General features: G+C 38.2%; 2 protein-coding genes across 2 annotated transcripts; one reads left to right on the plus strand and one right to left on the minus strand.

Annotated features, from left to right (window-relative positions):
• Positions 1 to 1,302: 1,302 nt before the first annotated feature.
• LOC130713087 (putative F-box protein At1g67623) lies at positions 1,303 to 1,959 on the minus strand. The gene has a single exon (XM_057562888.1). The coding sequence runs from the start codon at positions 1,957 to 1,959 to the stop codon at positions 1,303 to 1,305; it is 657 nt and encodes a 218-aa protein (XP_057418871.1).
• A 5,693-nt stretch (positions 1,960 to 7,652) lies between these two features.
• On the plus strand, positions 7,653 to 9,173 carry LOC130714549 (protein STRICTOSIDINE SYNTHASE-LIKE 12-like). Its single transcript, XM_057564456.1, has 3 exons — positions 7,653 to 7,905; positions 8,051 to 8,326; positions 8,627 to 9,173. The coding sequence occupies exons 1-3, from the start codon at positions 7,682 to 7,684 to the stop codon at positions 9,114 to 9,116; spliced, it is 990 nt and encodes a 329-aa protein (XP_057420439.1). The 5' UTR covers positions 7,653 to 7,681; the 3' UTR covers positions 9,117 to 9,173.
• Positions 9,174 to 15,185: the final 6,012 nt, after the last annotated feature.

Below are 15,185 nucleotides of genomic sequence, written 5' to 3' on the forward strand. Positions count from 1 at the left end.
TGCTCTGGCTGCAGTTAGGCTCTGATACCACTCTGAAACAAACTCTAGCTTCTAAAATAGAAAACCTTGTGGAATATTCCTATGTTCCTGAAGGTGCTCAGATCGAAACAGCAGTACCACCGCTTCTCAGTCCGTACAATGTTTTCAGAAGACACAAATCCGGTTTCACCTGGTCCATTAAAAAGTTAATCTCGCTGTTGGCCGGGAGCCCCTCTGCTATGTGTACAATGATCAAATAGTTCACAAGATGAGTTTTTCGGCAGGCATAGCCATTTGCCTACTTCTCGAACCACAGTTACTATATTTGACATCATACAAATAACAAAGAGGACCGTAGCAATGGATCTTTGGTCAGATATATTTCTGATACACCAGATCCTCATGATGAGGCAAGTGTAGAGCATACTCTATATCTCGAAGAGCCACCTTCTCTGGAACTCAAGAATCTATGGCATAATAATAAGAATCGAGCTTTCAGAAAGGAAAGGAAAGAGTTTAGAAAGACATGTTGTAGAACACACTTATGTTATTGATGGAAATGAAACTTGATGATCATAAGTGAAGAGGAGTGCTCCTTATATAGGCAAAGGAGACCTAATACAACAAAATACAAACATTACCTAGTGGATGCTTACATAAGCATTCCACATTATTCTAATGGATGTATACATCATGATTGCATCATTATCTTACATCATCATGACCTTATTATGACATCATCACACCATATTTACATAATTACCCTTAGACGACAAATGACTCAGCACACTAGTTCCATCTTTTATGGATAGGTTCATGTTCTGGTGACATGTTCATATCAGACAGATTACCCGTATCATCAAAAAGCATCGGCTCAGGTTCTTCTGATTCCTGCTTTTGAGATGGTTCTGGATAAGGGTCTTGTGCATCTTGCATTATCACATGGCTTGGTCCACTTAGGTCTACCGCACTAAGAGTTTTGTCGGTCACACTCCTAATAGCTGGCATTACCTTTTCTCCATGATTATGAATAGTAGGAGGATCTTCTTTTAGAGGAAAACAGATGATATCCATCGGCTTTAGATGATAACATGTAGAACAATCGATCACATAAACATAAAATTGATTCATTTTTTTTGGAAGCAAAACACATCATTGAGTCATTGACATTAAATAAAGACATGAGACGAAAGGCTCATGAGCAGATACAGGCACAACACAAGGGGCCAATACAAAGTCAGAACCATCAAGGCCAAATAGAAAAAAAAAATAAAAACATAAGAAGAAAGAACAGAGCAAAGGGCGCATAAGCCAAACTGAAAACTAATGACCATTGAACAACTTGTAAGAAAATTCTAACTCATGATCCCATCTACAGTGTTCACATAAATTAATATCATCGTCATCATCATCATCATCTACTAAAATCCAGCTACTTGTCTTCACTTTCCACCCTTTACACGTGCTCTTGAAGTTGCATAGAGGGCTCAAATTGCGCACCAATATTGAATTATTTCTCCATATAAAGCCGATCAATAATTGTTTCACTTTATTTCTACAGCTTACAACACATTTAGACTTTCTCAGAAAACGCATATGCTCGAGTCCTTGTTTTCTTAACTCATCATCTTTAGAGCATAATAAAATCATACCACACATATATTTTGCTTCCTTATGATTCTTTTGAGCAGCCACCTTCAACATGTCAAGACCATCAATCTTCCCATTTGGAGAAATAAAATATTTTCTCAACCCTTCTCTATAGATGCTCTCCACATTTTCACATTCTTTGCAACGATTCAAGAACCATGATGCTTTATCATTGGGTAACCACTGAATTAATGGAAACATATTCAAAGAAACTCTTCGCCATACATAGCTATCTTCCGCAGCATCAAGAAAATCTTTGCAACACACTTTGATTTTGTGAAGGTCGGCGAAGGAATGTGAGCCCACAATGGCAACCACCTCGACTAACATGTCTCTTGGAAGCGCCTTGATGAATGTGGTAGGAGAGGGTGGTCCATTATTACGAACACATGACCTCTTACTTCCTGCCTTCTTCACTAATCACTTGCTTCTTGCCATCTTTACAAATCTTGAATAAGTCATATGGTTAGATGATATTAACTTTGAAATTTTGAATGAACACTTGGAGAATGTTTGGTTGGTGTGTCTATATATACAATCTAGGCTGATTTTTTTTGTTGTGACGATAGAATTTGTCATAAGTGCTCGTTTTAATTTGAGAAGGGTCATAAATAATTTTATAATTAATTATAAAATTGCGCATATCCTATATAAATCAGATAAATCTAATTATGTGTGAAAGTCAAGAAAATGTAAACAAAGATAATTTAGACATGTAGTTAAAATTGTTTTAAAATATTTTTATCTTATTCCCATGTCAAGAGAATTGACTTTGGTATCTTTATATAGGTCATGAATATTTTATATTAATTATATGGTTTTATGAATGGTTTCTTTTGGTATTTTTTCCATATTTCCTCACATAATTACACATAACATATTTTCACATATAACTACATTTCTAAATTATCTTTGAAATAGGATATTTCTATTGAGATCGGAGGAAGTTATGAGTTATTTAGATAACCTCATATTATAAAATCAATTTGAGAAGGGTCATAAGTTTTAATTAATTAAAAAAACGGACATATCAATATAAATCTGACAAATTTATGTGTGGAAATTAAGAAAGTACACACAAAGATAATTTAGACATGTATTAAAATATTTTTATCTTACCCCCATGTCGATAGATTAATAGTCTTTGGTATCCTTATATAGGTCATTAATATTTTATATTATTGGTTTTTTTTAACAGATATTATTGGTTTTATGGTACTATTGGTTTTTTTTTTTCAAATTTCCACACATAATTACATATAAAAGATTTCCACATGTAATGTAACTATATATATATATTCTAAATTATCTTCGAGAAATTGTTTCAAAAAAAATCTTCCTATTGACATCGTAGTAAGTTATGAATTTTATAGAATTAGTAAATTATAGTTTAGACATGTACTTATAATTGTTTTAATAGATTTTTATCTCACTCCCATTTCAATAGAATTATCGTTGGTATCATTAGATAAGTCATGAAGATTTTATACTATTAATTTTATGAATGGTTTCTTTCGGTATTTTTATCCAACTTCCACACATAATTACATATAAAAGATTTTCACATATAACTACATTTCCAAATAATCTTAATTCGAGATATGATATTTCTATTGACATCGGAGTAAGTTATGAATGTTATAGAATATAGAATCACTAAATATAGTTTAGACATGTAGTTATAATTGTTTTAAAATATTTTTATATTACTCCCATATCAATATAATTGTTTAATTTTGGTATCCTTTGATCCTGAATATTTTATGTTATTGATTTTATGAATTTTATATTTTGGTGTTTTTTCTAGATTTTTTACACATAATTACACATCAATGATTTACACATATAATTAAATCTCTATCTAATTATATTCAAGATATTATATTTCTATTGTCATTAGAGTAATTAAGCTATGGATGTTATAGAATCAGTAAGTTAGAATTTAAACATGTGGTTTTTTTATCAGCCAAAGAACAAACTACATTAAAAAAGAAGTACAAGGCCTACTTATGAGTGATTGTTATAAATTTTTATCATGCCCCCATAGAGTTTGCTGAAGCTATGGGCATTAAGAAGGGTTTGAACTTTGAAATTGATCCTTAATAGGGTTTTCTTAATCAATGCATGAAAGGGAGTCTTTGGTGATAGATGAGATTAAGTCTCTGATCTCCTTGTTTGCTTCCATTTCATTTTGCCAGATTTTTAGGGAGGCTAATAGAATTGCTTATAATTTGATTGAGTACTCTATTTCTCATCTAGCTAGACATATAACGCCCCTGTGTGATTTCAATACTCTTATATCCAATTGGATATTTGGTCGTGAATAATGCTAAAGGGCACGACTCTTTTCATAGCACGATGCACGACCCCAGTTTTTTATTTATTTTAAAAATAGCCAAATATTATTAAAGAACTAAATGAGGTCAGAGGCCATTACATCAAAAGCAAGTATAGAAGAGACACTAGAAGAGACTTCTTCAATTTAAACAGTACCAGGGAACAACATTGCGTTCTTTGCTAGATAATTAGCAACCTGATTATCGCCTCTACGCACAAAAGAAAGCGAAAACGAAGAAAATTGCAAACAAAGGTCCTTACAATCCTTTAGAACCAAATATAAATCAGAGAAACTAAAACGGAAACGGTTCCAAGCCTCGAACAGCTGAAGACAATCAATTTTCTAGCAAACAGAACGAAAGCATAGGTCATTGAGCCATGTAACAATTTAAAATTTGAAAAATTGATAAATGACTAATAAATGCAAAGGGTGTGCAAAATCGTGCACCCGCACCCTCGTGCCATATAGCACTGGTGTTTTGTTGTTATTATTTAGGGTCCGTTTGGTATGCTGTATAGTATAAGACCTGATAGTATAATGACTAATTGTATTATACTAGATCGATAAGATAACGATGATAAAATTTTAATACTATACAACGTTTGGTCAAACACTATAATTTGGTGAGGACAATGGTGGTGGTGGTGGTAGTCGTAGTGGTATTGGAAGGTAATAATGGTGGCGGCGGCGGTGGTAGTAGGGGCGGTGGTAGCAGTGGTGGAGGGTGGTGGTGGCGGTGGCAATGGTGGAACGTGGTGGTGGTGGTGGCGACGGTAGTGGAGACGACAATGGTGGTGGAGGAGGCGGTGGTGGTGGAGGGTTGTGGCGGCGGTGGTAGTAGTAGTGACGCTAACGATGACGGTATCAACAATGGTGGTAGTGGTGGAGCGTGGTGGTCGGTGGCAGCAGTGGTGGCAATGGTAGCGGAGGGTGGTGGTGGTGGTTGATTAAATATATTCAAGTGATTTATATATCACACTCTTATCATGTCTTATCCATAATCTAAAGGGTGGATTAAGGACTCGTTTGATACGCTGTATTAGGCATAATAGCATAAGCTTATACAATACATCATAGACTTATCAATTGTTTGGTGCTCACATTGTATTGTATAGGGTTATACATCAATCCCCTCTTATACATCAAAATGATGGATTATTTAATCCACCCTATAGATGATGGATAAGACATGATAAGAGTGTGATGTATAAACTACTTGAATATATTTAATCAACAGCCACAACCACCACCACCCTCCACCACCACCACAACCGCCGCCACCACTACTGCCACCACCACCACCACCACTGCCACCATCGTTGATACCGTCATCGTTATCGCCACTACTACTACCACCACCGCCACACTCCATTGCCTCCATCGTTGATACTGTCATCGTTATCGTCACTACCACCACCTCTGTGAGAAATTTTTGCATGAACACACATCTAACACATCATTCTTGAGCACAACCAATCAAACCACTCTAAACTCTTTAAAATAAATAAAACAACCTGTAAAAAAACAACCTGTAATTCAGAAGATAAAATTCCAAACTAATTCAGAACTTAAAAAACCGAAATTGTGGGGTGCGAAATCTAATACGTGGGGTGCGAATTCCAAATCCCCTCTTCTTCCCCAAATCTTTCCCTTCCGCTTAAGAAATTTCCTGCCAACGAGGCCAAGGGCATGTCGCAACCGCCTGAGAAAGGTGTCTCTGATGAGAACAGTCGCTCCGCACAAACCACCACGAGATGGGAAATGAGGGAACACTCCCAGAACAACCACCAACCAGATGACATTATTTGGACCTTAACTATTCAATTAATCTATTTAGCAATAATTATTTGCTCAAACACGGTTATAATCTATTATTGTAAAACTTGATTTATTTTTCTTCTGGGATCTTATTTCAATTGGTTGAAGACTTCTAGGATAGAAAATTGTTGGATATACCTCAATGTCATGCTTCCCTTTTTTCCCCTGTTTCTATATTCTGGATCTTAAAGAAGTAAATGACGTAGTGGAGCGGGTATTCTGACGAGGAGAGAGAGCGTAGTTTTACAGGTTGTTTTTTTCTTTTTATTTTAATGTGTTGGAGTGATTTGATTGGCTGTGCTTAAGAATGATGTGTTAGGTGTGTGTTCATGCAAGAATTTCTCCACCTTTGCCGCCACCACCACCCTCCTCCACCACCACCACCACCACCACCACTGCTGCCTCCACCACCACAATCGCCACTACCGTCACCACCACCGCTGCCTCTACCACCACTGTCGCCACCATCCTCCACAACCACCACCACCACCTTCTACCACCACCCACCACCACCACAACCGCAGCTACTGCTACTACTACCATCACCACCGTTGCCGCCACCCTTCACAACCACCACCGTTGCCGCCACTAACACTGTCGCCACCACCCTCCACCACTGCCACCATCGCTGCTACCTCCACTACTACCACCGATGCTGCCACCACCACTGCTACCATCATCACCTTCCAATACCACCACTACCACACCACCGTTGTCGCCATCAAATTATACAGTGCATGACCAAACGCTGTATAGTATTAAAATTTTATCAGGCCTTATTCTATCATGTCTAATACAATCAGGCCTAATACTATACAACATACCAAAAGAGCCCTAAAAATCTATCATTTTAATGTATAAGAATAGTTTGATGTATAATTTGTTTCACAAGCTAAGTGTACGGGAAAAACTCTAGGTTCGATCCTCATACAATACATTTTGACGGTATGAATGAAGATGAGTTTTAACTTTAATTAAATCTTGAATTCTAAATCCAGTATGGTGTAAAATTTTTCATATTGTCAACTAATAATACATAAAACAATTCAAATGAATTAAGTGAAAAACAGTGCAGACTCATCTTCAAATGAATTATGAAGAAAATAATCCTGAATATTTCATATTGTCAACCAATATTTGATCCAAACACAGCGCAGACTCTGCACGAACTTCACGCACTTGAAAAACAGATCAGCTCATGGTCATTGGCCATGCCATGAGTGCAAGTTACAGCAGGTAGAAGAGGAGTTTCCACGAGTCACACCACGAGACAAAGCCACTGAGGACAAATTTTAAGCATGCATGATTCGAAACTGCAAACTAAAAACGTCCATTTACTTCTTACAATTATGACTACACATTTTTCATCTTGCATTCACATTCTGCACATTGAATTTGAGCGTTTCTGACAGCAAAGGTTTTGCTATTGCTTTGCCCTGTGTGTTCTGTTTCACGAGGTTCATTGTTTTGCTGAGTTGTGCCAATTTTCTTTTTGGTGTGGCATTTTCACGTTTCCACCAAATAATCATAAGGCATAGCATGCCTATAAATATTAGTGAGTTCTTCATTAGCCATATATCCTCTGTGCTTTACATCAAACATTGTTGAGAATACCATGTTAAACATTGTGACCAGTGGCGGATCCAGGACCCCGGGGTCAGGGGTTCAAAATTTTTAAATGAACACATCGATAAAAATATAAATAAAAACAACTTTAATATGTTTATACATCAGAAAGTATACAAGTCATAGGTTTTTGGTGCAAATAGGTGCAAAACTTAGTCTACTAGTATAATTTAAAATTTTCAGGGGGTTCAAAAAAAATTATATAGGAAAATAAGGGCAATTTTTTTTTTGTTCACTGAACATAAGGTAGATCCGCCCCTCATTGTGACCATGATGATTTCTGTCTTTGCAACTTTCATCTTCCTCGTTTGTACTCCATCAGCAGCTCTATTACTCAACAGGCTACCGCTACCTTCACCTCTTACAGGCCCTGAGGCACTTGCATTTGACAGGAATGGTTCAGGGCCTTATGTTAGTTCTTCTGATGGAAGAATTTTCAAATATGTTGGTCCAAATGAGGGTTTCCAGGAATATGCTTACACTTCCCCTAACAGGTAAATATCAAAAGTGAACTCTTTTATACAAAAATACTTCTACATTTGATTCTGAAGTCAAAATCAGTTCTAAAGAGAAGCTTATGTAACTAGCTTCTGGGTACTTGAACTGATTCTTATTATGTGTTATTTGTTGGTTCTGCAGGAACAAGACAACTTGTGATGGCCTTGCTGACTTCTCAACACTCCAAGCTACATGTGGGAGGCCTTTAGGATTGGGTTTCAATCACCAGACAGGGGAATTGTATGTAGCTGATGCCTATTTTGGGCTTCTCAAGATTGGTGCCAATGGAGGGCCTCCAATCCAGTTAGTTGGACCCGCACAAGGCAATTCTTCTATGTTTGCTGATGGTTTGGATATAGACCCTGACACAGGAATCGTTTATTTCACTGAAGCCAGTGCTATTTCCAGATCAAGTGAGTAGTTTTGTCTGTTCCTAAGATAATTAGAAGGATTTTTTTAACAAAGTCATGAATTTTCATTTCATTCAATTGAATTTTTCTAAATTCACTAGGGTCATAATTTTGTGGCCGTCAAATTAAGATCAGATGACTCAGATTTAAAAAGATGATTGTACACTTGAAATCAAGCTTTTAAATCTGATTCATTTTGATCGGTTAGATAATAGACTGCAGTGAATTCAGGAAAAACATAGAAGCTGTAGCATATTTAATTTTTCTAGTCTAGACCAGTAATAAATGTGGTGCTTGATTTTTGTAGAGATATCAGTACAATTCTGACAAGTGGAGATAGTACTGGAAGACTTCTCAAATATGATCCAAGCACCAACCAAACAACAGTGTTGCTGAGTGATCTTGCTGTGCCAAATGGGGTAGCAGTGAGCAGAGATGGTTCATTTGTGCTTGTTAGTGAGTTCATGGAAAACAGGATCCAGAGATTCTGGCTGAAAGGGCCAAGAGCAAATTTATCAGACACATTCATAAGACTTGCAGGAAAACCAGATAACATCAAGAGGAATTCTAGAGGCCAGTTCTGGGTGGCAGTGAATAGTTATTTAGGACCGCCTCGGCGCCCGATCCGTCGAGTTTTGCCTTCAGGAGTTAGAATCAGTGAGAACGGTTTGGTTTTGCAGGTTGTGTCTCTTGGTCAAGAGTATGGCACTGAACCCGCAAGTGAGGTTCAAGAGTTTAATGGGACCCTCTATGCTGGGTCTCTCTTTGTTTCCTATGCTAGCATTTTCATCCCCTAGTTTCTCAATTACTGCAACATCTCTGTATGGCTATGAACAATTTAAGTATAATATAAGTTAAAGGAGTTATTGATCATACATGAAATGGCTTCTGAAAATCTCTTCTCTCTTTCCATCATCATATATATAGACTAACATTGGGAATTTCTAACATTGTCCTTGGATACTGACATGTTAAATGCTATATTTTTCTATAATTCTATAACCAATATCGTTGGGGAATTCAATCATGAGTGGATAGTTTCCTGAGTCTATATATCATACACTTTTCATGAATATCACTTTCTTTTGCAAATATACTCTTTTGATACAGTTGTGAGGTACGCTCAGTATGTCCACTGTCAATTTTTCAGGCTAGTTCAAATTCCTGAATCAAATCTCTTCACAAATGCTACACTTTCTAGTCTACTCATTTGTATTGCATGAACTTGAAGAAGAAAAGTAAGAGAAAAGAAAAATAATATTAAATGAAATGATTTTAAAGTTTTTTTGGTTGAGAAAAAATAAAAAGAAATATTTATAAAATGTGATAAATATGATATTTAACTTTTTATATAAAAAAATCCATATAGGGCATATTTCAACCAAATTATTTTTCAAAAAAAAAAGACTTTCAACCAAATTGCAGAAAAGAAATTTGACGGCCCCCACTCATAGATTCTTTCTCACTCCTTTTCTCATGTAACAATACAAGAGAAAGTGCATTGGTTTTTTTTCTTTCTTTCTATCATTAATCTTTCTCTTCCTTTTCTGCACTACCAAACAAAGTCGAAGGGATGGGAAGAAGAAATTTAAGAACCCTAATTTCTCCATGTGTCTCTCATGTGACAATGAGTTGTGTTAAAAGTGGGTTCTATAGCCAAATCACATTAAAATGTCCGAAGTACGATGAGTTAGAGCTTTTTTTTTAAAACAAATATATATATATATATATATATATATATATATAACAAAGTTGTGAAATATCCCCTCTCAACAATGGGTTTAGTAATCAAGCCAACAAAAGTCGGTAAAAACTCTACCACTATGGTGTAAACCTCGCAAATAACCCCACAAGCAAGTCCCTCAAACATAAAACTCATCAACACGCGAAAATGCGAATAATTATTCTTTCACACCTAAAAAATGAGGTGGAAAGAGGTGAAGAAGGAGAGAGATAGGAAGAAAAGAAAAAGTAAGAGGGAGAAAGTATAAGATGTGATAGATGATAAGAGGAGAGAGATAGAAATAAAAATAGGTGGAAATGAAGTGGAGAAAAAAATGAGGTGTGAGTATATCATTATTGCGAAAATGTTATAATGCCCAACAAACAACCTCCGTCTATGCCACCTTGGGTAGGTCTTCATTTGCAACCGAAGAACGACAACAGAAACAAGATACCTATCAACCGCATGAAACCTACCAGAAGTTCAAAACAAGAACCGACCCTAAGCGTGCAACAGAAAGACCTAACAATAGAAAACCAACAAACCGCCATAGAGCAAGGACAAAGAAACCTAACAATAAAAAACCAACAAACCACATAATGATGAACAAACAACACCCATACGACGACGAAAAACGTCAATCGAAGCCTCCAAGACACCTCCAAACCCGCTGCCGCAGTCCCCATGAAGATCAATAAACCAAAAACCTGCAGGGAGCAAGTCATTGAAGCTGGAAGGGAATCGTTGCCTCAACACCTCCATAAAAACTCAAGAAGCACCAGGACCAACCTTGCAAGAACCAAGCAGCCGTACCCACAACACCCAAAACCACCGCACCGAACCTTGAAGGAGCACCCAACAACACTGCCAACCTAGAGCACCATCCCCAAACCCAAAGTGCTCAACAAATGCGACCCTAACCTCCTCACCTACCACGGCCAGGGACCGCCACCGCGCTGGTACACCAGCGAGAGCAAAAAGGAACCACAGATTTGAAAGATCTGGCCAAAGCAAGAGAAGCGCGAGCAACCCAACCCGAAAAAGCTCATAAAATGAAACCACGGGTCCTCACGTACCAGAGCCATAAGCCACCAACGTGATGAGGAGCCACACCGAGAAAGAGGAACGACAGATCTGACAGAGATGGTCAAAACAGGGGAAGAGCGAGCAGATTCGAGAGCAAGGAGAGTCGTGGACGTCGACGGCCCATCAGAACGATAGAGGGAAGACAATGGTGTTGTTCCTATTTTCTTAGCTGTCTACATTTTAGCTAAGATGTTTTATCTGTCAAGATGTCGGACATGATGCTGGAGCATCTGGTGCAACATTTGTCTCTGCGTAGCTGTTGTGTGGTGCGTGTTTATTTTGGAAGCTTTGGATTGATTGCGTGGTCAACAAGTTAGGATTTTTTAAGAAGCTTCTGTGTGCTATCTGGAATATATTAAAGTGTAATCAAATCTGCTGAAGAAGATTTGATTTGGTTTAAATTGTAGAAGATTAAGATTATATCTTCTTGTGTTCAAATCTTATTTGATAAGATTTGTTACTGGTTTAAAAGATTTGTTCTAGATCTGTTTTGTGGACTCTATTTTTGTGCAAGCTCATTGAAGATCAAGGCCTGCTGAAAAACGACTATTTAAGGAGGTTTAACCCTAGTTGCTAGATGTGCGTTAGGCACCGTTTGATGGTGTTTTTAGGGTTTGTGGTTGTGAGTCCTTATTGTGTTATTTGTACACCACTCTACTGTCAGCATTGAAAATCATAAGGCATAGAGTTTGTTTGTTTAGTTGAGTTGTAATCTCTTCATCTTTATCTTGTTGTTTGATCTTGAGATCTGTCTTTATTCTTGTGTAAGAGATCAATCCCTATGGCAGTGATTGTGAGAGAAAGTGAGAGGGGGTTCTCATACTTAGGGGAGACCTAAGTAATTAGCCACTGGTAGGAATAGGTAGAAAGACTGTGAACATGGGCTGTTCAATTAAGCCCTTTTTGTACTTGATTCTCTATAATAGTGGATTATCTTTCTTGTAACACCCTGATTTCCGGGTGTCACTTTAGTAACTCAAAAATAAAATAAAGCGGAAAAGCAGGTATTTTTTTTTCGTTTTGTTTAAATAAAAAGACTTGTCGAAATAAAGACTCAACTCAATCGCGATTAACAGCGATTAATATACAATATAAGCACAGCCCTCGTTGCAACCAAAATCATCGTCACGAGTGTCCTCAAGTGACGAAAAGTAACATCAAGTAACTAAAAGTATTGCCCAACGGCAAACAAGTGCGACTCATAAATAGAGTCATAAGTTTTATAAATACAGTCCTCCGAAAAGTAAGTCAGCCCAAAACGGCTTCCAAAAAGACTTCTTACGTCCGACTACTCCATGCGATTCCCATCTACGGAGAACCACACCGAAAGCAACCTGTCGGAAACTACCCTGTCCCAAAAGTACAAATGACGAATCAGAGCTATGACACTAACACCCAACCTTAGTAGGCTCTAAACACCCATACCCTATACTTCCATCATCGACCCTCATCTGGTCATGCATTCAGTCCGGGTCCTCGTCGAAAGCTTCAGTAATAGTCATTACGCTCCTGGTCCTCCTCGAGTGACGAGTCATCACGAATCGACTGACGGACGCCTGGCAGCAGGCCGACCACCCAAACACAAGCATACAAACAAAGCCAAGGCGCTAGGGTCAACTCACGGAATAAAATAGATAATATAACCAACGTGTGAAGAATAAGGGGGTATATATATATATGTTGTATATATACATGTAATTTATGCATTGCCTACCCTAAGGTATATACATAACATGTTATCAAAGCTCTAATAAACAATTCGATATCTGCTATCTCAACAGTTCAATAAACAATGGCTCAAATAATCAATAAGGGGCATGTATGCATGCAATGTCAACTCAGAAGATTATCTCAACAATTAGGCATGTAAAGTCGATCCAACCCATTGGGTTGAACATACGGACTCGCACACGCATCTCCCACAATTAGGCATGTCAAGTCGATCCAACCCATTGGGTTGAACATACGGACTCGCACACGCAACAAATGACAACGCCAAGTCGGTTCACTCAATAGAGTCGAACATACGGACGTTGCGCGCGTCCAATGACTATCGCCGAATCGATCCAATCCATTCGATTGAACATACGGATCCGCACGTGTCGAAAGGTTATCGCTGAATCGATCCAATCCATCGGATTGAACATACAGATTCACGCGAGTTAAAATGGCGATCGCTGAATCGATCCAATCCATCGGATTGAATGTACGGACTCACGCGTGCCTAAGTGACTATCACCGAATCGATCCAATCCATCGGATTGAATATACGGACTCGCGCGTGTCAAACAATTATTGCCGAATCGGTCCAACCCGTCGGGTTTGGACATACGGATTCTTGCCGCAAAGTCGAAGATACACTCTAGGTGTTCTTTGATAAAGGCCGGTCTTTTGACCGTCCCAAACCCCAAACGTATGCATAATGCAATATGGTTAGTCAAACACCGAATCGTCCTCGCTCGTACGTGTTTAACTACAAATCTCCATTTAAAAGTACCCGAAGGTCAAAGTCGTCTTTGCGACTAGGCTGTGCAAAGCCGGAGTACATATTGCACTCAGTGACATTTCCATGGTCACTATGGTTCATCCCCGTGACGACCATCAAATCATCTCAAGTTCAAGGCTGTTCGACTATTTCCCGTTTTTCACAATCATTTCCAAGTCTTAAGTTTCCCTAAAGGTCTCGTTAGTTAATCAAAGCATTTCAAGTTGAGTTAATCAAGTTATGAGGTTTATTATCGAAATCCAAGTTCCATAAGTTCTCAAGTTCCAAATTCCAACTATTCAAAGTTTCCCAAATCCCCCAAATATAGTCCCCGGGAAAAGTCTAAGTATTTCAAAGAGGGCTAGATCTCAGACCTCAGGTCAGGACCTGTCTAGGGTTATTCTTTCAACCCGAAGGATCAACAAAATCAACTCAAATGTCCTACGCTCCGCAATCGCGTCAACACGCACAATTCGATATCAATTCAACAATACTCAGCTCTAAAGAGCGATGCAACAATAATACGGTGCGGAAATCATAAGACAGAAACCATTAAACGGCCGAAGCCTCTCAGAAAACGGAGACACACGTCTCATATAAGTTCACCCGGCCGAAGCCTCCAGAAAACATTTTCCAGTTCAAAGCGATAAACAACATTCAATGCAATATTCAATATCAAGCAATATTCAAGTCGAATTTATCGACGCCTATAAATCAATAGCTAGTAAGTAAGTTGCCCTAACCTCGAGTTGTTCTAGTCTCGCGGTGCAGGTCTCGCTCACAAGCTTGTTCAGTCAAGCCCAAGGTTTCCACAAACGAACCTTAGAGCAAAATCACAGAATTCAATCACAATGAGTCAGAAACTCAGCAAACAATACGTACTAGGGTTACACGAAACATTACAAACTCCGAAGTACGACAATCTAACGCGTTAAGACAAGTTTTCGAAAAACAAAATTTCCCTGCCCCTAAAGAGGAGCTCTCGGCCACTTTTCACAATTGGGTGCGCCGATTTTTCTTCGATCAAACTTGGTTCCTAGGTTATCATTAGCCGTAACTAAGACGAATCTAAGCTCAGAAAAATTTTCGGATCAAAAATTGTCGCAGGGGTATTTTGGTCATTATTTTCAGCTCAGAATTTCAAAATTTGTATTTCGAAAAAAAAATTGGATGGGGACGTTACCAACGACGTTTATGACAACTAATCCTACTAACGCTAAGCTAAGTCGAGAGTTTTAAACCGAAAGAACGAAGCTTTGGCCAAAAATGGGTATTTTGCTCATAATTGAAACTCGGCGGCAATTCGGCGAGATTCAACAGAAAACAACCGGATATTCATGCTCTAGAGCACGTAGGCAATAAGTTTAGACACTGAAATCAAGTTATTTGGACATTTTTACAAAAAGCTCAAAACTTTGAGCACAGAAAGACATAGAGAAAAACGACAGAACTGACGATCAGAAGCAAGGAATAGCATCAGTACCTCGAGGTCTACGCGTAGCAACGAACGGTGCAACGATCAGGCAAGAATCGGCAAAAATCAAATCCTCCCTCCTTCCTTGGCTTGCTCGC

The sequence above is a fragment of the Lotus japonicus genome, chromosome 4 (assembly GCF_012489685.1).
Source record: "Lotus japonicus ecotype B-129 chromosome 4, LjGifu_v1.2".
Taxonomy (NCBI): domain Eukaryota; kingdom Viridiplantae; phylum Streptophyta; class Magnoliopsida; order Fabales; family Fabaceae; genus Lotus; species Lotus japonicus.